The sequence below is a fragment of the Callithrix jacchus genome, chromosome 14, assembly GCF_049354715.1.
Source record: "Callithrix jacchus isolate 240 chromosome 14, calJac240_pri, whole genome shotgun sequence".
NCBI classification, from domain to species: domain Eukaryota; kingdom Metazoa; phylum Chordata; class Mammalia; order Primates; family Cebidae; genus Callithrix; species Callithrix jacchus.
In genome coordinates, this window is record NC_133515.1 from 45,560,317 (window position 1) to 45,588,020 (window position 27,704).

General features: G+C 38.9%; 1 protein-coding gene across 3 annotated transcripts in view; it reads left to right on the forward strand.

The window, feature by feature from the left end:
* Nucleotides 1–1,408: 1,408 nt before the first annotated feature.
* CNRIP1 (cannabinoid receptor interacting protein 1) overlaps nt 1,409–27,704 on the forward strand; it is a 54,571-nt gene continuing 28,275 nt past the window's right edge. The window contains exons 1-3 of one of the 3 annotated variants that reach the window (XM_008980587.4): nt 1,409–1,919; nt 3,848–3,998; nt 22,416–23,438. In XM_008980587.4, coding sequence (XP_008978835.1) covers nt 1,741–1,919; nt 3,848–3,998; nt 22,416–22,580 — 495 coding nt within the window. In that variant the 5' untranslated portion in view covers nt 1,409–1,740 and the 3' untranslated portion in view covers nt 22,581–23,438. Of the gene's footprint in view, nt 1,920–3,847; nt 3,999–22,415; nt 23,439–27,704 lie in introns of those variants that run through there. The other 2 variants (XM_008980588.4, XM_035272404.3) reach the window with 2 other exon arrangements.

A 27,704-nucleotide genomic window follows, 5' to 3' on the forward strand; every position in this document is an offset into this window, starting at 1 on the left:
TATTTATATGTGTTTTAAAAATTTCATTGTTCTAAAACACTAGCGATGCTACTTGCAATTAGATTTCTTTTTATCATTCTAGGTAAATCACTAATTAATTTTAAAAGATATTAAGGCATGATTAAGACGACAACCACAAGTCAATTCAACAACTATTTCTGGAGCACCTACTATATGTCAGACACTGTTTTGTGCATGCTGGGGAAACAGTAACAAACAAAACAGACAAAATGCTTGCCCTCAGGATTTGTTTCCCAGCCACCCCACTTTTATCATTAACAGTTTTTGCATATGTGTTGCCAATGCAACATATATTTTATTATTTTGATAGTTATGTACCTTTCTATAGTATGGATATATAAGAATTTATTCAGCCATTTATTTATTGGTTAACATTTCATTTAGGTTTTATTTTGATCTTTGCAACCAATATTGCAATAAATACCCATATTAAATATACATTACATGTATAACTTATTATTTCTTTAAAGAAAGAAGCAGTCTAACTTGGGTAAACAAAAACTGACAAGCAAACCCATCCCTACCCATTTGTTCTCACTAGCCCTTCATTTCCCAGGTGTCCTCCCTGGCTCTGGTACTATCCACCTTGGTGGTGCTGAACCAGGTGCTCATTCTGCTCTGGGAAGCCATTCATGAGTCTCTCCTCGCCTCCAAAACTCAGCTGTCAACCAATTTCTGCCACAAAAACTGTCTAATCACTCTTAATATGCAAATGACTCTGTGGTGTCTCATAAGGTGCCCTGCCAATAATCCTTCCACCCATCCCTCCTCTTGGCCATTGTCACCAGTATGCCTTAGGCTCATGCCAGTTGCCTTTTACCGGGTTAATAGCTCAACCTTCAAAATCTGTGTAAATATTTGTGATTCATTACGTATATTTATGTATATGTCACTTTAGAGGCGAGCATACGTATAATGAAAATAAACACCCACGAGAAGATGTAGCTCCTTGGATATGGTTATTTTCTTTCTCTTGCATCCATTCCTAATCCAGTGTGGTTCCATCACGCGGAATTGCGCCTTTCCTCGGCCATTTCTCCCAAGCTTTGGAAAGACTCATATTTCCTTAAATTTAAAACACCAGCTAGAGGTTTCCTGTCCCGCTTCCCGTCTCTCTTTCCCCCTCTCGGCCTCCTCTCGCCTGGCTGCCGCCGTATCCGCGAGCAGCAGGGTCCACCTCGCGTAGTTGGCGGCGGCGGCATCCAGATTCCAGTGGTCTCGCTCTTTGGCATAGTGGTCGCTTAACCCCAGCGCCTTCCCAGTGCCTGCCAAGCCTCTCCCCTCCTCCCACCCGGAGCTGTTCTAGGAGGAGCCTAAATGTCCGCTTCCCCAGCTAAAGGGGATTGTGGTGCGTAAACAGGATTAACTCCCTCGCCCCCAGCTGCGCGGATCTGCGCAGCGGCCTGCGGGCCGGAGCGAGCTCTCGGGTGCACGGAGGGCGCCGCACAGGAGCGGGGGATGGGGAAGCGCGCGGCCTCGGAGTCGTCTCTTGGACTCGCTTCCTTGCTGAGTGGGGAGGGGGGCTACAGCCTCAGAAGCTGCTGCTCAAAAGCCCCGGCGGACGGCGGCGACGGCGCGGGTTCCTAGCGGCAGCCTCCGCTCCACCACCACCCTCACCCTCCCCGCGCTTCCTCTCCACCCCTCGCGCTCCAGCCACTCGGCCGCAGCCCGCGCAGTCCTCCGCCCCCCGGAGCCGCCGCGCCAGACCCTCGCCCAGACATGGGAGACCTGCCGGGCCTCGTGCGCCTCTCCATCGCGCTGCGGATCCAGCCCAATGACGGCCCGGTCTTCTACAAGGTGGACGGGCAGCGCTTCGGCCAGAACCGCACCATCAAGCTGCTCACCGGCTCCTCGTACAAGGTTGAGGTGAAGATTAAGCCCAGCACTCTGCAGGTCGAGTGAGTGCGGGGCGCCAGGTGGCAACAGGGTCCTCCTTGGGTTTCAGGCGGAGGACCGAGGACCCCGAGACAGCCCGAGCCTCTCGGGGGCCTCTGGCCTAGAGCCGCGCCCAGCGGGCTCAGGGGTTGGGGAAGAGGTCATTCCCTGTCCGCCTTGGTCCCCCTCCTTCCCTTTGGCTTGTATTCCTCCATTCTCGCTTCCCTCCACCCATCGCGGTGACCTCGGAGGGTTCTTTAAAATCAGCGACAGGAAGCCAGGATATTTGCTTGTCTCTTAAAAATTTTTCCTGCCTTCCGTCCAGGCTTGGGCACGGATCCGCAGGCGGTCGGGGTGGAGCAGATGGGAGAGGCTCCCCGGGGTTCACTACCGCAATCCCAGCCCTACTGCGCGAGGTCCAGGCGTCCCACCGGGTCTGCCCGCAAGGCTGAAGGAGGGAGAAAGGAGGAATGAGGTGGAAAGGCAGGGGAGGGGTGGTTACTGGGGCTCTCTGGGGGATGCTCCCCAGTCTTCGGTGGCTGGGACCCTGGGGTGGAGCAGCAGGCACTAGTAAGAGAGCGGCCGCCCCTTCTCGGGCCTAGTTTCTCGGTTTTCCATGACATATGCTTTTCTTTTTCTCATGAGTTGTCTGTTCAGCCTGGTGATGGTGCCTGGGATTAGCAACATCCTCACAGCAAAAGGATGTTTGTTTGGTTTATCCGTGGCAGGGATGATCTCTTCCCAGCGACCGCTGGATGATGCACCCCAGCAGACCTCTGGCGGGAAAGTGTGTGGGAGCATGCAGTAGCCTACCGGGAAGAACTGCGCGTGGAGTCCTTAACCTCTTATGAATCCTTAACCTCTTATGAATCCTTAACCTCAATGCTTCTACCTAAGCATTGTGTGAAGTCTAGTCTGCAGGGAGACAATAAACCAGCATTTATTATATATACCACATGCTGGACATTATTGGGGGGTAGAAGGGCTTTGAATTCGTCAGATACCACTTATAGTTTACATTTTAATTCAATAAATTTCTGTTAGCTTTCCAAGGACCTAGAACCAAATCTAGATGGTTTCTGGTACTCCTGGTCCATCTATTTGTCAGCATCCCCCACAGCTCCCTGCACCCTTCATTCTCATATTTCCCAGTGTTCTGTGCACCTGGATATAATCCAGGCTTTTCCTTTCCCTTCTTTCCTGCTAACCTTATCTCTGGAGTTATCTGTTCTATATTCCTTGTATTTTTCCAGAGTAGTCCTCTAGTGTTCAAACTAATCTAAAAGTTAATTTGTTATGAACAAAACTATTTTTTTCCAGTTACATTTTAATGCTATTAAGGCTTTTTCAGCTCTAACCCAGTGGTTCTCAAGCCTGAGTATACCTCAGAATCAGTCACCTGAGGGCTTGTTAAAACACATGCTGGATCTCTCCCCAGAGTTTCTAGTTTAGTCTATGGTAGGGCCTAAGAATTTGCTTTCTAAGGTCTGCAGGTAATGCTGATACTGCTGATCCAGAGACTTGGCTTTGAGAACCATTATCCTAACACAAAAGAATGATGCCAGTGAGTGTAGAAGGCTTGAGGCACTCCAAATCATAGGACCCCCTGATTGTTGGAACAGGAGAAAAAAAAATATTACAGAATGAGTTCAGTATTCTCAAGACTACTGCATATTAAGATCACCTAGATAACCTTAAAATATATTTACCAGTGTCCAAACTACATCCCAGGCCAACTGAATCCTAATGTCTGGGGCTGGGGATAGGTAGGTTTTTAATGCATAACTAAAAAGGAGAAGCACTGCCTCCTGAACTTTCAGAACTTTCTCGAACACCACAATGTCCCCCTTAGCCAAACCCTGTAAGTTTCCTGCCTAGAGTTTTGCTCCAGAACAGGACAGGGTGCCTAGGCTAATTCCAACAATATGTGGCCAACTCAAGTCTATTGCAGGAATATTTCCATTGGCGGTGTGCTTGTCCCACTGGAGCTGAAGTCTAAAGAGCCTGATGGGGACAGAGTTGTTTATACGGGTACATACGACACAGAAGGTGTGACCCCAACCAAGAGTGGAGAACGGCAACCCATCCAGATCACCATGCCGGTAAGGCCTGCTTGGGGGTATAGGAGTGTGCTGCCAAGGAAAATGGAAACCACAGAGAAGAAACCAATCACCATCTCCCTCTAAGAAAAGGTGTATTGGGAGCCAATTACTGTGAAAATTGAGTTGTGAATTTCCTTCAAGTATCTGCTGGAGAGAGAACTACTTAGTTAATGTTCTTTTGCATGACAGACTGACCCTATAGATGCTGAAATGATACCATAAGTAGAAGCAGATGATTCTGGAAGAGACATTGCCATTTTCCCAGTTACAGTCTACATCAGAACTGATTTAGATAGTTGGCCTTGAAAAGTTTCTGATTCCAAGTAGGCCATAATCTCCTGACTATGAGAAAGTTGATTTGAATTACATTTTCCTACATAGAGCTAAAAAAGTGCATTGGAAATAATACATCTCTTAATATCTAGTCCTTCCAGATATTACATATAATAAAAAGATATACCCTGGTTACATGGCCCCAAGTAAGAAAAAACAAATTGGTAGAAAAGATAGAGTCAAGACATAGATTTAACCCTATGTGCAAACATAATAAATAGATGATGAAGTAAGCTTGCTAAAGCACAGGAAAAGGAAGGTTCACCTAAACTGCTGATTGCAAACTGGGCTGCCTTTTTCCTCTGCAAGAACAGCCTTCAATTGTCTGCCCTCTAGCTTTATAGCAGCTATCACAGGGGTGCTCAAATATCAGTATGCATAAGAATCTCCTTGGGAGTTTGTTTAAAACGCCAGTCCTAGGTTCCCCCTCCAGTGATCTTAGCTCAGTAGAGCTAGGGTGGGGACAAAGAAACTCTTAGCAAGCATACCAGATCCTGAAGGGGATGGTCTGGGAAATGCACTTTGAGAAACACCCATCCAGCCTTTAAAATATTAAGTGTTCACAGTCTCCAATATACTTTTAAAAACCACAACTGGGCATGGTGGCTCACACCTGTAATCCCAGCACTTTGGGAAGCCCAGGCAAGTGGATGCCCTGAGGTTAGGAGCTTGAGACTAGCCTGCCCAATGGAGTTCAAGACCAGCCTGCCCAACATGGCAAAACCCCATCTCTATTAAAAAATAAAAATATTAGCCAGGTGTGGTGGCGGGCGCCTGTATTTGCAGCTACTTGGAAGGCTGAGCCAGGAGAATCATTTGAAACTGGGAGGTGGAGGTTGCAGTGAGTGGAGATTGCGCCACTGCACTCCAGCCTGGGCAACAAGAGCAGAACTCAATCTCAAACAAACAAACAAACAAACAAAAACAAACAAACAGTCATAAATAATCTAACAGCTCATCCCTTTGCATCCAATGTTTGAACTATTTTTAGAAAGTGTTCTGTTGTTCTATCAAAGAACCTTCAACAGAGAAAAATACAAAAATGGGGAAATGTATAATTCCTGCAAGAGAGCAGTATGTTAACATGTCAGTGAATGTTCTTAGAAAGTTGTTTCTATGTCTTTGAACATATATGTTTGAGCCTGGGCAACATAGTGGGACCCTGTCTTAAAAAAATTTTTTTTTATTAACCTGGTGTGGTAATACCACACCTGTAGTGCCAGCAACTTGGGAGGCTGAGGCAGAAGGATCACTTGAATCCAGGAGGTTGAGGCTGCAGTGAGTTATGATCGCACCACTGTGCTCCAGCCTGGGTGACAGAGTGAGACCCTGTCACTAAATATATATATGAGTATAATTCCATATATATACTTTTTTTCTACTTTTATACATCTTTCAATGCCAAATATATGCCTATATATACAGAATGTATGTTAAAGTCTGTATGGATACTGTATTTTACAAATGTATCAAATTAGCCACCTATTGCTGATCATTTCTATTTTTCCTTATTATAAAGAAAACCACATTACAAATCACTCAGTACTGCACAATTGTCTAATGTTTTCTTGATTCCTAGAAGCAATGTGCATGTTAAAGCATTTTATAAGACTACCTCACTGACCTCCAGAAAAGCTAGGCAATTTACATTCCTATCATCTGTATTTAAGTATCCATTTCTCTCTGCACTAGGTATAGTTTGTCATTTTTACATATTTTTTATATGGTTGAAATACTTTAATTTTTACTTAGTTAATCTGAAATCTTGACATGTTCCTGTACTATTTGTCTTTTTTTCCTGGATTAAATGTTCATAGTTTTCACTCATTTTTCTGCTTAAGTGTATCTTATTGATTTTTTTGAAAAATCTTTATAAATTTCAAAGTCATTTTTATCACATCTTGAGTGTTCATTTAATATTTGCACTTTTACTTTGTTTACAATACAAACTATAAATTTTATAGTCTAACATGTTAGCATTTTCCTTTATTGTTTGGCAGTTAAGATCTAGCTTAGAAGCCTTCTGTGATTCTCAGATTAATTAAGTATGTATAGACATATACACAGTGGCATTGTGTATTTTAATCTGAACTCTTATGGTTTCATTTGTTAAACTTTAGATGAATTACAGATTTAGAATTAGTTCATACTTCCATATTGGAAAGTATTTACCCACAATGTCCTAATACAATTATTTAATCTATGCTTCTCCAAAGGTTCATTTTATAGAAATTTCTTATATGGCAAAAATTTTGTCTCCTCCTCTACTTTCTAATCTATTCCATTGATCTGTCTATTGTTATTCCAATGCTGCATTGGTTTAAATACACTGTTTTTATAATATGTGTTCATGTGCTTTGTAACTGACCACCTTACTGAACTTACCAAAATTTTTCAGCTAATCATCTTGGGTTTTTCATATAGATGGTCAGAATGTGAATATAACTGTCATTTTTTTCCTGGTCATACTGCATTGTCTAATGTTTCTAGAATAATGTTGACTGTTACTAGCAGTCAACTATTACTATTAGCAGTAGTTGGAGGTAATTTATCTTATTTGATATATTTGATGAATTACATAAAGTAATAAACTTCCACATACTAAACGTTATTTCTTACAGTAAGCTCTACTTAACATTTTGTGTGTGTGTGTGTGTGTGAGATGGAGTCTTGCTCTGTTGCCAGGCTGGAGTGGCACGATCTTGGCTCACTGCAACCTCCACCTTCCGTGCCTCAGCCTCCCAAGTAGCTGAGACTACAGGCATGCACCACCACACTCGGCTACTTTTCTGTGTTTTAGTAGAGATGAGGTTTTGCCATGTTGGCCAGGATGGTCTTGATCTCCTGACCTCGTGATCCGCCCACCTCAACCTCCCAAAGTGCTGGGATTACAGGCATGAGCCACCATGCCCGGCCTAAACATGTATTATTAATATGTTGCTAAATTCTATAGGCTCTTTTATTTAGAATTTTTAGATTTTTAAAAATTTGCTTGCTTTATTATTAAATATTTGAGGATTTCCTGTACATCAGGAAAATAAGGGAAGAGTGGTGAACAAAATAGATATCCCTGGTTTCATAGAGCTTCTGATCTAGAGGATAGAAACATACTTTATACATGATTATCAATAATAAGGCAAATAATTGCTAATATTAAAAGTATAGTGAAAAAGTAATGCTATTAGACTATATACCAAAGGTCTTATCCTAGTCCAAGATTTGGGGGATGGTTTTATTTTTTGAGAAAAAAATGAAGGATGAGTAAGAATTGGGGAAAGAAAGAGCATTTGAGGAAAGAGATGCAAAAGTCAAAGGCTAGAGACAGCATGTGTTTTAATGGATGAGAAACCCAACGTAGCTGGCACAGGGTGAGGCAGAGATGGTAAGGATAAAGCCAGAGAGATAAGTAGGGGTTAGATGATATAGAATCTTCTTGCTACTGGATTTACCCTAATGACTATAGGAATTTATTGAAGTTTTTAAAATCAACTTTGAGATATGATTAACATAAAATGCACCAACTCAATAATTATATAGGTTTTGACAAGTAGATGCTACTATATATTCACCACCCCAATAAAAATATAGAGCACTATTACTCTGAAAATTATTTGCAGCAAATTCCTCCCACCCTAGCCTACCCTGATCTTGCCATCTCAATATGTTAGTTTTAACTATTTAAGAATTTCATACAAATAGAATAGTGCTGTTTGACTTCTTTCACTTAGTATAATGTTGAAATTCATCTATGTTGCACATATCTGTAGTTGGTTGATTTTATTGCTGGGCAGTACATTATGTTGTGTGGATATAACATACAACATAATCCTCTACCAGTAAATATCCTTTACCAATAATGGACATCTGGGTTGTTTTCAGCCTTTGCTATTATGAGTAAAGCTGCTGTGAACATCTGAGTATAAGTCTCAATGTGAACACATTTTCATTTCTCTTGAGTAAATATCTAAGAGGACAATTGCTAAAAGTATATGTTTATCTATATAAGAAATATCCAGACTGTTGTACCATTTTGTATATCCGCCAGCAGTGTATAATAATTCTAGTTGCTTTACATACTCAATGTAGGCCAATCTTTTTAATCTGAAAATGCAAAAGACCTAGGAGACCCAAAACAATCTTGTTTGATCTGTATTGCAGGCCTTAAATCAGGTAGTATAAATATTCCAGCTTTGTTTATTCAAAGTTATTTTGGTTATTCTAGATCCTTTGTGTTTTATATAGATTTTAGAATGAGCTTGTTGGTCCCTCCAAATATTGGGATATAGAGTTTCCATTAAATCTATAGGTCATGTTAAAGATACTTGACATCTTAATATAGTTTTCTATACCATGAACATGAAATATCTCTTAGGTCATCTTTAATTTTCTCTGTAATATATTACAATAGTTTCTCTGAAGACTTTATATATATTTTGTAAATTTATTAATTATTTCATATTTTTGAATTCTATAAATGGAATCTTTACTGATATATGGAAATAAAATCAATTTTTGTATATTGGTGTTGAATCCTGAGACTTAGCTAAACTCACGCACTAATCCTAATAACTATTTTTGTAGGATCCTTAGGATTTTCTAAATATGCTATCATGTCAGCTGTAAATAGTTATTCTCTTTCTTTCCAATCTGTATTCCTTTCATTTATGGCCTACTTGCAATGGCTAGGACCTTAGCATATGCTGCTAATTTGAAAGGGTGAGCGTGAACATTCTTGTCCCTCAGTCTAAGGGAGAAAGCATTCTGTTTTTCAACACAAAGTATAATAATATGGTTCTTCATTGTAAATCTTTTTATCAGGTTAAGGAAGTTCTCTTCTATTCCTGGTTTACTATTTTTTTATCATGAAGGTATTATAACATGTTTTCAAATAGTTTTTCTGTATCTTTTGAAATGATCATAAGGTGTTTTATTTTTTATTATTTTTATGGTAGGTTACAATGCTTCTTCAATGTTAAAATAATCTTGAATTCCCAGGTTAAATACCTCTTGGTCATGCTTTATTCTCTGTATATACAGCTGTATTTGATTCATTAATATTTTGTTGAGGATTTTTGACATCTATGTTCCTGGAAGATACTGGTCTAAGGTTTTCTTTTCTCATAATGCCTTTGTCTAGTTTTGGGTATTAGTAATGCTGGCCGCATAAATGATTTGGAAATGTTCACTCTCCATTTTCTGGAAGAGTTCATATAGAATTGACATTTTTCTTAATGTCAGATGGAATTCACCAATGAAAGCAATAGATTATACTTTATTTGAAGATTTTTTAATCACAAATTCAATTTCCTTAATAGATATTGGGCTATTCAAGTTTTATGTCCTGAGTTAGTTTTGATAATTTGTCTTTGAAGTCATTTATTTCAATTAAATTGTCAAATATATTGGCATAAAGTTGTTTATAATCTCTGCCATTCTTTAATATCTTAGGATCCAATGTCTGCTCTTTTACTCTTTCATTCTTTTTTTTTTAACCCCCCCCCCCCGCCACCCAGAGACAGAATGTTGCTCTGTCTCCCAGGCTGGAGTACAGTGGTGTGATCTTGGCTCACTGCAACCTCTGCCTCCCAGGTTCAAGCAATTCTCCTGCCTCAGCCTCCCAAGTAGCTGGGATTACAGGTGCACACCACAACACCTGGCTGATTTTTGTTTTGTAGTGATGGGGTTTTGTCATGTTGGCTAGGCTGATCTTGAACTCCTGACCTCAGGTGATCCTCCTGCCTTGGCTTCCCAAACGGCCTGGATTACAGGCCTGAGCCACCATGCCTGGCCTACTTTTTCATCCTTGATATTCAAAATTTTTATTCCCCCCCCCATTAGTCTAGCCAGACATTTCAGTTTTATTGGCCTTTTCAAAATCCTAGCTTTTTTTTTTCACATGCTTCACTCTGTTTTAGTAGCTTTTTAGAAAACTACTTCATTGTTTTCTAATCCTATATTTATGTCCTTCCCTTCTTTGCTTTGAAATATTTTAACTTAGGTATAATACATACACAGTAAAATGATCCATTTGTAGGGTTCTGCTTGTCAGCCGTTTGGTTTTGATGCACCTAAATGGTTTTTTTTCCCCTCGGGGATCACTGAATTTCTTGAATATAGAGGTTAATGTTTTCACCATAATTGGAGTATTATTATCCATTGTTTTGTTAAATGCTTTAATACTCCATCCTCTCCTTTCTTTGTAGGACTCCAACTAAACATCTGTTGAAAAGCCTGGTATTATCCCATAAGTCTTTGAGGCCATGTTCAATTTTCTTTCATTTTTTTAATGGATCTTCAGATTAGATCATTTCTACTGGTATATCCTTATGTTCACTGATTCTTCTATTTCTAGGCTTGTGCTTATCTTCTAAATTCTATTATATTTTTTAGCTCTAGAATTTTCATTTATCTTTTTTGTAGTTTCAGTTTCTCAAGATTCCTTACATTGGCTACTTGAGGCCATCTTTTCCTTAATTTATCTGAGCACATTTGTAACTGATGGTTTGAAATATTTAATAAATCTAACACCTGGCTCTAGTTAGAGTAAATTACTATAGCCTGACTTTTTTTTTTTTCTTGAATATGAGTCACACTTTATGTTTCATTACATGTCTGGTGATTTTTGGCTAGAAACTTAATATTGTGGATAGTTTATGACTCTAGTTTCTTCTTTGTTCTTCTGAATATTACTGGTTTTTGTATTCTAACTGGCAGTAAACATTTCTGTACTCAAACTTCAAATTCTGTCTTCCAGCAGTATGCAGCAGGTGATCTCTTTGCTCAAATTTTACAACTTCCAGTTGCTGCTTTTCTAGCCTGACCTCCTTTTGTGCCCATGGAATTTAGCAGTCAGCCAAGGAACTAAACAACTTATACTGAGATTTTTGGATATACCCACCCTGAGGTTCCCCTGTTTCTCCAGCTGCTCTGCGAATCCAAAACTCTTTACTCTTTGACACTTCAAACCAGTAAGGCTTGTACTTCTGATATTATGAAATATTCTAAAATTTAAATAAATAAAAATAAAGCACCTATTAATCTCATTCATCACAGCTTTGTCTTTCAAGGATTGACTCTTTGCTGGTTTGTCTGCTTTTTCAAAGGCCCCTATTGGGTGTCCCTGTCTTACTATCCTTGATATGCAGTTAGCCAGGGATTACAGCAGAGTTTATAGTCAGATTTGGGGTTCTATTCCTTCTGCAGATCTCTTTCTTCCAGAATTTTCTACCTATATTTCCGGCTTCTCTGTCAGTCCTGATGCTGTCTTCTGCTGCTTCCAACAGATAGGACTGTCATTTTCTCCTGCCAGGCCTTCAAGGGGTTGAGTAGTACCCTCAGGCAAAAAAGCCACAAATAAAATTCTTAACTGTTGCAGGTGAATTCTTTCAAGGGTGACTCTCTTCTGGCTTTGGTCCCACTTTTAGTCACTTTCTGAGACCCTCAAATAGCTTTTGTATACATTTGTCAGCTTTTATAGTTGTGTAAGTTCACTCAACTCCATTTTTTAAAATGGAGTTCTTTTTACTCCTCTTTTTAAAAACCTTTCAATGCAGGCATTCTAGAGATAAGATAAACACCTTAAAATCACTCTAGTGGCCAGTGTTTAGATTAGAAAGGGACACAAAAAGGCAAAGAACAATTAGAAGGTTTTTGCAGTCTTAAATTCTGCAATGTTAGTGTTAGGGTTAATAGCTTTGCGAAGTGAATTAGGAACACTTTATAGTTTATGCTCTGAACAATTTACATAGCATAGGAGTTACCTGTTACTTAAAAGTCTGACAGAAATTTTCCTTAAAAGTCAAGACCAAAACTAAAGATGCTTGGAAGGAATATCTTGAACTCTCAATTTAGCCCACGACATTTGCCTTTTGGGGGTTTTATTGAGTGACTATAATGTTTTTCTGAGAAAAACATCCATTTCTATGGAATTTAAAAATGTATGTTCAGACTTCTAGAATTAAATGCTATTGATAGACCAGTTAAGCCATCAAAAACAACACCCTTAAACACGTTTAGAACCACTTTAACTGAGTTGCACATTGACATTGGGTTTTCAAGAGTTATGAAAATTTGCTCTAAGAAATTGCTGTGTATAAACAGCTCACAGCTAAATGCCCTAAATGGTCCGTGTGAAGTGTTTTTATTTTTATTTTTGTTTTGTTTTGTTACAAATTAGAGCTAGGAAGGCTTTTGAACTGTTTTTTTTCTTCTGAGAAACTGAGATTGTTTCTCTCCCTTCTAATGATGAGAATGATTTAACTCATTCTTTTTCAGACTGCTTTCTGAAGTCTGGGATCACCTGCGATATTTCAGTATTCACTGAAAGGGGCAGGAAGAGGGCAAGCACCTCTCTTGTTGATCTAATCATGTGCTGCCTTATTGGGTAGAAAACAAAAAAAGTTCTGCAAAAATGTTAAAATCACTGATAATGACAATCTTTTTTTTTTAATTTTTGCACCAGCAACCAGACAGCCCAGCACCAAATCTAAACTCAAACCAAGCATTATGTTTAATATGCTTGTATTATTTTCCAGACCATTATTATGTGTATATTTCTCATATAAAATGCTAAACACCATCTTCTTTGTAAAATGTTATATATATATATACACATACACACATCATATATAAATGTATATATGGTGTGTGTGTGTGTGTGTGTGTGTGTGTGTGTGTCTATATATGAATATATAAAAAATCTGGGCCACAGAGTGATATCAATGAATATGTAGTTAGACCATAAGTACAATTGTATAACATTCTGACAAAACTGTAACAATGAATATGCAGTTTAGACAATATATACAATTGTATAACATTTAAGGTTAAATAATTGCAACTGTAAAATATATATATGTGAAGGTGATCTGAAAATGAACTAAATCAAAATGTAAGGATTACTGCCACCTCAAAACTTTGCTCAAATTTATGAAGTTTATTTCACTTTTTTAAATCATGCAAATCATCTAAGATGCTGGGACACATTCCTAGCCCTCCCTCCATACCCAACCAAAACGGAATTCTACAGGGACTTGAATGGTCTTCTGTCCTGTTTGGTGTGATCATAAATGACAGTATTTGAGAATCTGACTTTCTTCAGTAATTAGCTACTGCCATACCCTTAAAGGTACGTTTGTAATCTTTATATCTTGTTAGAGCTAAAAGTGCCCTTAGAGATCAGATAGTGGAATACGCTTTGCTTTGAAAACTTAGGCCCACCAAGTTAAGATATGTCTAAGACCATACAGTTCATTAGAGGTAGACAGTATCCTGATATCTTTTATTTTCCTTTTTTTTTTTTTTTTAAGAGATAGGATCTCACTGTTACCCAGGCTGAAGTGCAGCAGTGCAGTTATAGCTCACTGTAGCCTTGATCTCTCAGGCGCAAGAGATCTTCCCACCTCAACCTGCTGAGTAGCTGGGATACCAGTGCGTACTGCCACAACCAGCTAATTTTTTTAAATTTTTTGTGGAGATGGACTCTCTGCTGCCCAGGCTGCAATGAAGTGGCATGATCCTAGCTCACTGCAGCCCTTGACCTCTGGCAAGCAATCCTCCCGCGTCAGCCTCCCAAGTGGCTGGGACCAGAGGCACGCACCACCACACCTATAAAAGATTTTTATGTTTAATAGAGACAAGGTCTCTCTATGTTGCTCATTCTGGTCTTGAACTCCTGGCCTCAAGTGATTCTCCTCTCTTGGCCTCCCAAAGTGCTGGGATGATAAGCATGAGCTACTGTGCCCAGGCTTGAAACTTCTTAACTTCCAGTTTCAATTCTGACATTCTGGCTTTTCTCAGGCATCCACACTGATGACATTTCTCTTGACGAACTCTGAAGAATCCAGGAACTTGCTACTTAATTGATTGGATTTACCTGGGCATGTCAAGTTTTCACTATTGTCCTTGAGAGTGTGGTATCTATATTTTTTAATACATAAGCTTGAAATGTTGGTTACTAAAATGTCATCAGATTGTGTTGACTATCTGAAGTCTTCGAGACTAGAATAAAAATTTGAACTTGACACAGGAGCTGCTGACCTGATCAGAAAACTTAGATTTTCAATCATTTTCTTTATAATCAGCCTATTAGAAATAAGATGCAAATAGATGACCAATGCTCAAACCAAAAGCTGTATGATCAGTGTGGGGAACAATCCACTATCAATCAGCTGCTGCTTCAAGATGTGGATCTTTCTACAAATTCAGTTTCTTCATTAGATAGAGGTCAACTCATAGTTGTGTCTTTCAAGGAAAAACTTGTCCATTTTGTTGAAATTATTAGTATAAGGTTTTCCTGATTTAAGTTCTGTAGGATCCATAGTGATGTTCTTATTTTCATTCCTAATATTCATATTTCTTGCTCAGTTTTGTTAGGGGTTTATTAATTTTAAAGATATTTTCAAAAAACTAGATTTTAATTTCATTGTTTTCTCTCTTTCTTTTCTAATTCATTGATTTCTGCTGTTTATGATCTTCATTTCCTTTTTTTTTTTTTCCTGAGACCAGAGGCTTGCTCTGACACCTAGGCTGGGGTGCAGTGGCACAATCTTGGCTCACGGCAACCTCTGCCTCCCTAGTTCAAGAGATTCTCCTGCCTCAGCCTCCTGAGTAGCTGGGAATTACAGGCACCTGCCATCACACCTGGCTAATTTTTGTATTTTTAATAGAGACAGGGTTTCACCATCTTGGCCAGGCTGGTCTTGAACTCCTGACGTCACGCCTCGGCCTGTCAAAGTGTTGGAATTAGAGGCATGAGCCACCATACCCGGCCTCTTTATTTCCTTTCTTTGTCTTCTCATTCTATAGTCACCAAACTGGCTAAAATTGAAAGGACTGCCAATGCCAAGTGTTGAAGAGGATATAGAGCAATTGAAATTCTCATTGCTGGTGAGAATATGAAATGGGCACAATCACTTAGGAAAAGTTTAACAGTTTCTTATAAAGATAAATGTACTTTATAAGACCTAGAACTTTTAGTCCTATCTATTTAGCTAAGAGAAATGGGAAACATTTACTAATACAACCTCCAACAATACAGGAATAGAAAGGCTTGAAATTCAGTGGCAATTGATAGGTCACACCACACTAAAAGTCACAGATGCATATTTTTACTGAATTTGTTTACTGATAAAGTAACATTATGTTTCTATTAATAAGATTGTTCTGTGTTCCCAAGTCAATGGATTTCTAAGTGATATTATTCTTGATTAATTTCATGTCTGCAGTAGAAGTAGATGGCATGGTGAATAGAAAGAAGTACTCTGGGGATTCCATGCCAATGGGTTGTAAGACCACCAAAATTGTTTAGAACAAGCTCTTCAGATTCCTCATTTATTATTGAGGACAAGAGATGAGTCTCCTCTCCTTGGAATCAGATGTATTCTCTTCCACATTGGTTGTGAAGTAAAAAGTGGATCCAGGCTTGCAACTTGTAAGAACACTAGCAAATAAAGTCTCCAGGTAGAGTGTCTGTCTCCACGGGGACTGCTAAAACAAAATACCATAGATTGGGTGGCTGAAACAACAAACATCTATTTCTGAGTTCTGGAAGCTGGGAAGTCCAAAATTCAAGGCACTAGTCTGGTGAGGACCCTGTTTTTGGTCCATTGACACTTTCTTGATGTATCTTCACATGGCAGAGAGAGAGATCATCTTTCTCATGTCCCTTATAAGGGCACTGACTCCATTCATGTGAGCTGTAACCTCATGACCCTCATATTCCCAAAGGCCCTACCTCCAAATACCATTATAGCTGGGATTTAGGCTTCACCGTATGAATTGGCACAGGGGAAGGGCATAAACATTCAGTCCATAGTAATGTCCTAAAGCATTCTACCTGTGACAATTCATGTAATTTCTCATTTGGAGAGAAAAAAACTGTCCACTGTAACCATTTATGCCAGCAGTTTTGTACAGTGACAAATAGCTAGGAATTAGGAGACCTAGGTTCTTTTCCTGTACCTATCATTAACTGGCTTTGGAGTATAAACTGAAGGGAAGTCATTTAATCTCTCTAAATATTAGTTTTTTTCCATGCATAAAATGGAGATAACAAAACCAGGCACAAGATTAAGGTGGAATGATGTATGCAAAGGTATCACATAAAATAGAGTGTTATACAAATATACAAAATTATACCTGTGCATAAATTGTACCATCCAGGGGCCTACCTGGGTAGATTTTCCTTAGAAGGGACAGATGGCCTTGTTGTTCCTGTTCTTTAAGAAGAATGTCAGCTTTCAAGACCCCATCTGTTCCTAGCCAGACAAGAAGAAATTCTGAGCCAGGTAATAAGAGGCCCAGGAAATAAAGCTCCAAAAGAAAGAATAGGAAGAGGGCAATGGGAAGTGGAAACAGCTAAGGCATGGCAGAGAGGAAGACATATGCATAGTTACATTTACTTCAATGTGACCTTGGGTCCAATATTAATAAAACAAACCAAACTTGAAATGTTAATATGAATACTTAAATATCTCATATCTTTAGCTGTGACTGTTGCTATCAGCAGATTTTGACTTTGGTCCCTTTGTTACTAAGAATTCTCAGACTGAGACTTTAAATTTTATTTAGACATAAGCCTTATGTTTTTCTTGCATGTGGTTGTACTCAGCTTGGTGAGCTTTTTATTTCTGTAACCAACTTTTATTTCAAAAAGTAAAAAATTCAGTATTGTTTCTCTCACTGACTTGGCATGATTTTAAGTTGCTTCCTTCAAAAGATTAGCTGGAGACTGGGCGAAGGTGGCTCATGCCTGTAATCTCAGCACTTTGGGAGGCTGCGGCAGGCAGGCAGATCATCCAAGGTTGGGAGTTCAAGATCCGCCCGAACAACATGGAGAAACCCTGTCTCTTCTAAAAGTACAAAAAAATTAGCAGGGTGTGGAGTAGCTGCTCGAGAGCCTGAGGCAGGAGAATCGCTTTAACCCGGGAGGCAGAGGTAGTGGTGAGCTGAGATCATGCCATTGCATTCCAGCCTGGGCAACAAGTGCAAGACTCTGTCTCAAAAAAAAAAAAAAAAATTAGCTGGTGTTTGAAAAGTATTATAATAAAATATTTTTAGTATGAGGTTTATATTTCAGTATACATTTTATTACACAATACTTTTATAATTTAGAATTCAAATGTTAATTGAACTATAAAATTCACTTGCACTTAAAGTGTACAATGCCTTGTGCTGATCAAAAATAATGTTAAATCCTCTTTAAAAGTCTTGGTGAACTATAAAATGAGATTTTTATTTATACATACCACCACTAACCTATTGTGAACAAAGTCAGATTTTCATTAGAATGTACATATTTTTAATAGCATTTATAAAATCCCTTGGGCTTGCAGGCTATGTCTATTGTTGTAAGATGATAAATCCATTTCACCATTTTAAAAAACTCTCCTGATTTTAAAAGTAACATTTATTGTAGAAAAATCTGAGTGAAAATATAGAAAACTTCAATTTATTTACTTAGAAGGTAATATTTTTCATTTTCTTTTTTCTTTTTTTCTTTTTCTTTTTTTTCTGAGACGGGAGTTTTGCTCTTGTTACCCAGGCTGGAGTGCAATGGCGCAATCTTGGCTCACCGCAACCTCCGCCTCCTGGGTTCAGGCAATTCTCCTGCCTCAGCCTCCTGAGTAGCTGGGATTACAGGCACGTGCCACCATGCCCAGCTGATTTTTTATATTTTTAGTAGAGACGGGGTTTCACCATGTTGACCACGATGGTCTCGATCTCTTGACCTCGTGATCCACCTGCCTCAGCTTCCCAAAGTGTTGGGATTACAGGCGTGAGCCACCACGCCCGGCCCATTTTATTTTTTCTATACGTCTTACTTTACATATTTGAGCTCAGAACATATATAAACCATTCCAATTCATCTTTCTTTTAACATTGTTCTAAGCATTTTCTTGACTCATTGACAAGGCTAAATTCCTTTTTAATGGCTCTGTAAGTTTATCATATGGATATGCCACCAAGTTTATAAATTTCTTTAATTACTAATTACATTTGAATGTTTTTCCAGGTGTTAGTCATTTCCCCCTCCTCCCCCAAGACAGGGTCTTGCCCTGTGGCTCAGGCTGAAATGCAGTGGCAACATCTCAGCTCACTGCAACCTCTGCCTCCTGGGCTCAAGCGATCCTTCCACCTCAGCCTCCTGAGTAGCTGGGACTACACACTCCCATGCCCAGCTAATTTTTAAATTTTTTGTAGAGACATGGTTTTACCATGTTGCCTAAGCTGGTCCTAAACTTTGGGTTCAAGAGATCCTCCCATGTTGGCCTTCCAAAATGCTGGGATTACAGGCATGAGCCACTGCTCCTGGCCTATTTTTTTCTTTTTAATTAATTGTTTCAGTTTTTAATTTCAGTTTTCTTAGTAGTACTTACTAATAATACATATACATATAGTCCTTTATATTAAGGATAATGACTATTTGGTAATACTTTTGGGAAATACAGTTTTGGTTTAATTTTTTTTTCTGGTTATAAAAAGTAATCATTATATTTTGAAAAAACAAATAAGCACATAGAAGAAAATGGGCCCAGTGCAGCGGCTCACGCCTGTAATCCCAGCACTTTGGGAAGCCAAGGCTGGCAGATCACTTGAGGTCAGGATTTCGAGACCAGCCTGGGCAACATGGTAAAACCCATCTCTACTAAAAACAGAAATTAACTGGGTATAGTGGCTCAGGCCTATAATCCCAGCTACTCAGGAGGCTGAGGCAGGAAAACTGCATGACCTGGGAGGCAAAGGTTGCAGTGAGCCAAGATGGCCAAGCCTGGGTGACAGAGCTAGACTCCATCTCAAACAAAAAAATCATTTTTTTTTAATTAAAAAAAGAACATAGGAGAAAATAAAACATATTCCATCAGAATTTCTAACATTGAATATATCATAATTATATATAATTGATATATACAATTATATATATTATGTATATATATTTAAAACTGAAATATGGTTTTGGATAATGTATAATCAAAGCCCAAGACCTAGGAATGGGCTCCTGACTTCTAAGTACTCAATGTTTAAGAGTTAAAGTAGGGCCTTGAACAAACAAATGCTTCCAATGAAATATTTTTTATCACTTTTAATGAAATATTTTCCTCCATATTTTACATATTTATATTTGTCTATAAATATTTTATGTATTTATATAAATGTATTTAAATATTTAACAAATGTATATGAATTAAATTTAAAAATATAAATTTATTAAATTTATATACATTTATATGCATATATATGCATATAATATATAAATATATACTATAACATAAGGTGGAATATATATATTTTTGGAGACAGGGTCTTTCTCTGTTGCACAGGCTGGAATGCAGTAGCATGATTATAGCTCTCTGCAGCCTCAAACTGGGCTCAAACAATCCTCCTAGCTCAATCTCCTGAATAGCTAGGACTACAGGGTGTGCCACCACACCCAGCTAATTTTCAAATATTTTTTGTTGAGTCAGGGTCTCACTATATTGCCCAGGCTAGTCTCAAACTCCAGGCCTCAAGCAGTCCTCTCATCTTGGCCTTCCAAAGTATTGGAATTACAGGTGAGAGCTGCCACACCCAGCCAAATATAATTTTAATTGAATTAATACTTCATGTTCTTCATGGTACTCTGCTTAGTTCATGTAACAATATAAAATAAAAACTTCATTAAATACTTTACATTTAAAAATACTACATAGTATTCCATCTGTAGTGTTGCATTGTTTACTACTCTAAACTTGGTGATGTTCTTAAGATAAATTATAAATGGAATTGCTGGGTCTGAATGTACTCACACCTTTAACTTCATACAAATTATCCTTCCAAAAGGCTAATTCAATTCCCATTAGCAGCGTTTAGAATACCTATTTTCTAATAGCTCACTAAAAATGGATATTTCTGTTTTTTCATAACTTTGAGGTATAGTTTACATGTAATAAATGTACTCATTTTGAGCATACAGTTCAATAAGTTTTGACCAACATATATGGACAGCCATGTAACCATCACCCCAATCAAGATGTAGAATGCTTCCATCACCCCCAAAAAGTTCCCTCTTGCACATTTGCATTAATCCCCCTTCTCACCCCAGGCCCTAGATAACCATGGATGTTTCCTGTCAACGTAGATTACATTCTGTCACGTATGTAGATTGAATCATGCAGTATGTATTTTGGGGGACTGGATTATTTTGCTCGGCATGTCTTCGAGATCCATCCCTGTTACTGCTTGAATCAGCATGTCTTTCTTTATTGTTCAGCAAAAGGCCATTTTATAAATATACCAAAACTTGCCTATCAACAGGTGAATAATTAAACATTTGGGTCAATTCCAACCTGGGACTATTGTGAATAAAGCTGCTATACATTTATGTAGGTCTTTAAGCCATGACTCTCTAAAAAGAGATCATTCATTTTGATACCTAGGAGGTCTGTGGACTCTAGGTATATCATCCACTATTTCAAATCAAGCAGATTTCCCAAAGGAAAGCCCAGATCTTGTTTTGGGATCAAATTAGCAGGATGAGGCAATGGTGCAAGATATAATTTTAAGAGCATCTTGGAAAGCTCTCTGGGAAGCACCTGATCACCCTCCTCCTGTATCAGCAAGAAGCATGAGACTCCTAATGCTCACTGCTTTCCTCTGTCCACGTCTTCTGGCTCCTGACAAGTCTAAGAATCCTGCCAAGTCAGTCCTTGTCCCCTCCCTTAACAGGGGAGGGTCAGAGGAGAAAATAACGACAGGCATCATGCAGTTTAATGCCAGATCCCCTAAATAGCTCCAGAAGGCAGTAGCAGGGTCAGGCTACCCCACAGGCCACTTCAGCATCTGCCCAGTGGCCTCCAGAGTATTCCATGTCCTCTTCTCAGCTGTAAGAGAAATGTGTACTTTCTGCCTCAGAGAGTTCTGTGCAGTGATTTATAGGGCCTACCTTCTGGAAGTAGAATGCAAACTTCTTAAGAGCAACAATCCTGCCTTATACAAATTGTTATACATGCAAGGTACATGGTAGATACTCCAAAATGGTTTTGGATAATGTATAATCAAAGCCCAAGACATAGGCATGGACTCCTGACTTATAAGTACTCAATGTTTAATAGTTAATGTAGGGCCCTTAACGAACAAACACTTCCAATGAAATACTTTTCTTGGAATTGAAACTAATGATGGAAATTATAGCTTATGTAGATGTATTAAACATTTTATTTTGTACCACTGTATTTTGAGAAAGAAAACAAAAAGCCAGTAAACATTATTCCTTCTCTTGCCTTCGCCCCATCTTTCTGTAGCAGGGACCACTTGGTGGGTGAGAGTGGGAGTTCGTTTTAGAGACAGAGTCTTGCTTAGTTGTTCAGGCTGTTCTGGAACTCCTATCATCCTGCCTCAGCCTGGGATTACTGCATGAACTGCACCTGGCCAGAAGGGGCCATTTTAGAGCAAGCTTTAAAATTCTAAGTTTTTTTCTCTTTTGTGTTTTTTGTTTGGAGATGGAATCTTGCTCTGTCACCCAGGCTGTAGTGCAGTGGCATAATCTCGGCTGACTGCAACCTCCACCTCCCGGGTTCAGGCAATTCTCCTGCCTCAGCCTCCCAAATAGCTAGGACTACAGGCGCATGCCACCACATGCGGCTAATTTTTTTGTATTTTTAGTAGAGACAGCGTTTCACCATGTTAGTGAAGATGATCTCGATCTCCTGACCTCATGATCCACCCACCATGGCCTCCCAAAGTGTTGGGATTACAGGCGTGAGCCACTGTGGCCAGCCAAATTCTAAGTTTTCAAAAAATTAAACTTGAAAAACAGATAAACTTTGAAGTTATTTTTATTAAAAGCAATACAAAAGCAAATGCCATGCGGGCAATGGGAATCAGATTTTACAAAGAAGAATGGTTTACAGATAGCTTTTTACAAAAGCATCTCCCATCATAAAGGAGGGAGATAGGCCACTAAAGGAAAGGCTTCCAAGCCTTGCAGACCACGAGAGTCTTGACTGGGTCTGCTTGATTATCCAGGAGCTTCGTCATTAATGTTAGCTCTCATCTGTTGCTCATGGCAGAATGAGGTGTTTATCAAACATGTTTCTCTTCCCTCAGTTCACAGACATTGGGACCTTCGAGACGGTGTGGCAGGTCAAGTTCTATAACTACCACAAGCGGGATCACTGCCAGTGGGGAAGCCCCTTCTCCGTCATTGAGTATGAATGCAAGCCCAACGAGACACGCAGCCTGATGTGGGTGAACAAGGAGTCCTTCCTGTGAAAGTGGCTCTTTCTGATGCTGCTGGACAATCTTTTAAGAAACCTACTTTTAGATAAACCAGCACAAGCCTTAAACAAGGCATGCCACACCATTGCTGTTCCCCATCTGGTACTGGTGACTTACTAGCCCTGGTTATTTTGAAAGTGTAATTCCCCTCTGATCCAATATCCTTCACGTACAGGATGGTGATGTACCACCCCAAGAGCATTCCCGTCTGTATTTTGTGATGGTGTTCCTGCATCCAGTTGTTCTCGGTCATCCTATTGACCACTCGTAGCTGCAGTTCAGTGGAACTGGCAGGCTTGTCCTACTCTTGACCATTCTACCGACTGACCTTGGTGTTTTGTTTCCAAGTGAAGTGATTCCTCCTTTTTTTTCCCCAATGTTAAATTTAAAAATAACAATGTGTATGGGTCCTCCCATGTGTAATATGGTAATATGTAACTTGCAGTGTTTGTTAGCTTTCAAAGCAGGCTTTGTGAAAATATAATACAAACAGCAGTGAATGGGACTCAAATGTTATGCTTCCTATAAACAGCTCAGCTTTTTAATGGAAGGATGATAACAAACTAAAAGGACAAATAGGTATGTATTTATAACGTATTAAAACTCTCTTAAGTAACTTAAGAGTTACTTAAGGTATTGTACAATGGCCTAGTAGAAATGGGGGAAAAGCATTTGCTGTGGACCACCATCAAAGTGACAGGAGTTGTAGGGTTACCCCTTTGACAAGCTTCCATAGTCTTCAGACAGCCACATTTATGGCATCCCTACATTCTTCTTCACATTAACTTTGTAAAACTGTGTATGGACCTGTAATCACTTTTGATATTTCTTAATAAAGACATTGAAAAATCATGCCCTAACTTGCAGTCGTAATTTGGCCAATAGCTATCTAGCAGGTGGATCCCAGCTCTAGGCCAGCTCCACTCAGGCCTGTATGCTACAGGCTGAGGGGGATGTACCCGGAGTAGAATTAGCATACCTATTCATGGATCAAGTTTGACCTTTTAGCAGAATTGCTCCAGCCAAGTTGAACAGGGCTAGCACAGGCCCAGGTGCTTGGTGGGCAATCAAAAAATGTTTGTCCCTATCTCACTCCATTACTCTTTCTGTGGTGACCCCTCCTCTGTTGGTCAACTATGTGGCTCAGTAGCAGGAGAGCAATGATGCTAAAATAGTGTGTGTACATCGGGGTGAGCCTCCTTGCCTACTTCCAGCACCTGGCACAAAACCCATATACCGTATACTTTAAGTATAAATTCCATAATAAGGAAAGAAACTTCCTCTTGAAAACTAACATACTATTTTCCAATAATATTGTAATATTTACTTGAGCAGCACAAATTCTATTGTGTTGGAAAAAGTTGGTTGGAGATTGTTTTTGCTACCTGTAAACCCTTCTTATAAGACAATGCAAGCTGCTGGGAGTGTATGTTAAAGAGTCAATTTATTTAGAACTGAATTTGAAAGACTAGCACTCAACACCTTTTCCACCTCCAAATAGCTTACCTGCAATGATGCTGTACAGCCACCAGGAAACAGCAATGCCTTGCCTTTTGGGGATCATAAATGATGTTAAAGGAGTGTGACGTGTTTCTCAATTTGCTTGTTTTTCAAAAATAAATAAAAGCCTTTATTACAATTGTTAAACATTAAGTACTAACCCATTCCTAATTTCTGTTTTTAAAAACCAACACTCAATTATTTGAACAGACATTGAGATATTTAAAGCAATGGATTGACTACAGAGGCTTAAGTTTTCTTCCCGAATATCCAACAGAAATGCTGAGTGATTAGAAGGTTTAAAAAAAAAAGAACTACACATTTTAATTTAATATTTATTAATTTGATTAGTAAATATTTTCACTTGTGAAACAGGTTTCCAAGCCTGTGCCTCATCTACCAGGGACTGAGTATTTGCGTTGAGGGTGGAGACATTATCATGACTTTTGCAAGAATCCATACTTTTTTAAAATAAAAACTAAAGGCTTCATTTCGAGTTTAAAATGAGTCAAGGCAGGCACGGAGGAAGCATGTCCTGGGATAAGTGCACACATTCTCCCACAAACAAGCCAGAAGATGAGCCCTGGCCTAGCACCTGGAGCATGAGTCCTGGTCACATCCTGGATGGTCACCTCACCTTTCTCTGTCTCAGTTTGCTTACCTCTAAAACAGAGTTAGACTAGTAGAATTCTAAAGCCTTTTAAGAGATGTGGTTTGTACCTCTACTTTATGCTCCTTTAAAAAAACAAAAGGAAATTGTGTGTGCATATGTGTGTATGTTGTATGTGTATGTGTTCCCTTAGGGCCAGAAGTAAGGTTGAATCAAAGGAGGTAGGGAGGAGATGGAGATGAAGTAACAGAAAATATTAACAGCTAATCTGCACGTTAAGTGATCTCTCCTGGCATATACTGTTCTACTTATGATTGGATTCCAGCCCAGCCTCTCTGGCTACTTCTCACATAGCTCTCCTCCTACTCCAAAATTTGAGTGCTCAGCTATATTGAGATGCTGAGTTGTAACTTTGCCCCTTAGCCATCTGGAAGGGCTATTTTTATACAAGTTGTAGCCACGATTTTCTACCTCCAAGCATCAGATGGCTACCCAGAAGCTTGAGGAACTAGGCCATGCTTCCAATTATGATGATGACTAAAACACTTTTGAACAGGTGGAAGAATAGAAATGCCTTGAGTTTATATTTTGTGACACCTCACTTATTGAGAAGTCACTTATCCAGCCATCTAAACTATCTGGATCACAGTTAAGAACAGAAAACATGCCAAAAAATAAAGATCCCTGTCACAGATGTCACAAAGTCCATTCATTAAAGGCTTGGGTCTTCTCTCAAGGCCTCATGACTCCTACTTTAGACACAGTTCTAATGTGTGGGGTGATCTGGTTTCTGACTGTTATGAAATTGGAAGTAGAACAATTAAAGGGAAGAAGACAATCTGTAGAGGTAAATATACTGAAAATATTCTTTTTTTCAGAGGACAGTAAAAACTATAAAAAGCAGACAAAATAAGTCAAAAGAATGGTAGATTGGGACATCTCTGTCATGTAGGTACACAATCCTGTACTAAACCACAGTAGTTTCCGTAGATGAAATAAAACTCGATAAGCATAGTGATAGTCCTGATTCATTTAGGAAGAGGGCCTGTTATCATCAGTAATGTATCATGGTTTAGTGTTTAAAAGCTCAGATTCTCCACCAAGCATGGTAGCTCACACCTGTAATCCCAGCACTTTTGGAAGCTGAGGCAGGTAGATTGCTTGAGGTCAGCAGTTCAAGACCAGCCTGGCCAACATGGCAAAACCCCGTTTCTACTAAAAATAGAAAAATTAGCCAACATGGTGGCACATGCCTGTAATCTCAGCTACTTGGGAGGCTGAGCCAGATAATCACTTGAACCCAGGAGACGGAGGTTACAGTGAACCGGATCACACCACTGCACTCCAGTCTGGGTTTCAGAGTGAGACTCCATCTCAAAAAAAAAAAAATTTCAGATTCTGGAGCCAAAGTACCTCAATTTAAATCCTGGCTTAGCTATTTATTAGCTGTGTGGTCTAGGCAAGTCACTTAATACCTCTCCACCTCAATTTTCTCATTTGGAAAATGGAGATAATAGTATTTACCTTGAAGAATGGTTATAAGGATTAAATAAGTTAATGTACCTTAAACCTTTGGAACAGTTCTTGGCACATAACATCATTATTGGGTACATTTCAATTAAAAAGAAAGGAAGGCCAGGCACGGTGGGTCATGCCTGTAATCCCAGCACTTTGGAGGCCAATGCAGGTCGCTTGCTTGAGCCCAGGAGTTTGAGATCAGCCTAGGTAACATGTCCGAATGATGTGTCTATGAAAAACACAAAAATTAGCTGTGCATGGTGGTGTGCAACTGTGGTCCCAGCTACTCAGGAGGCTGAGATGGAAGGATCTCTTGAGCCCTGGAGGTGGACGTTGCAGTGAGCTGAGATCCTACCACTACACTCCAGCCTGTGTGACACAGCAAGACTCGGTCTCAAAAAAAAAAAAAAAAAGAGATAAGAAAAAGAAAAAGGAGGAATACATTTTCAAACAAAATTATTTAAAATGCCAAGAGAAAAACTAAAGGAGTTTAAAAAAAATTTTTTTTCCTAAAATATTCCACGAATGGATTTCAGATAAAGGCCAAAGGTTATACTCTATTTTGATGCTTGGAAAAATAACATTTTTTATTATTTAAAAATAGTTTAAAATGGTATATTTTAAAATATGCTACAAAGACTTCCTTCACAAACAGGTATCAAAACATCTCTTAAATAACGACCCTGTTTTGAAGAATATACAAATATCAGGACAGAATCAGAAAACTTAACATTTTCTGATTTAAAAAGCCAAGGTCAAGAATGATGTCAATTTCTCTTGTTATTTCTTTTAATCCTCCTAACAGCCCTGTGAGGTAGGCAGCATGTGTCATATCTCCATTTTTCAGAGGAAAAGTGTCTCAGGAACTCAAAAGTAAGGCTCAAATTTAAACAGCTCATTTTATAAGAAGCTACTTTAATTGATCTTCAGTTTTCTCATTTATGAAATGGTGATAATAACATTCACTTCACAACATGTATTAGGATTAAATGGCATATCACATGTAAAGCTCCTTGTTTTTCTTCTCCCCATCACTGTTCCCTTGACAAATGTACTTCATTTAAAATCACCTCATTACCTGCCCACTCTCCTGCAGCTTTTGTTTTTATAACTTGGTAGTTTTGCCTTAATTTGTTTGCAGCCTAGTAGGTAACTTGTTTTTTCCAAAGAAAGTTGCTGTAGATATATTAACATATATTATATATATAATATGTTACATAACATATATAATAGATATATGACTCAAAAATTGTTGCCAGCAAACAGAAGTATTCAGTTTCTAGAAACTCATTTGCTTATAGTTCTTTTTATAGCAATTACTTGCACATAATCTTTTCTCTTTGAAGCCATGTTAACTACTGTTTGAGCACTAGATAAGACTAAAATTTTTCCTTAACAAGTAGAGTATTTCATTCCCCACTTGCTAACAGATGAAAAATACAATATTTTTGGCCCTATGCTAGTACTTTAACAGTAATCCTGACAGGCGT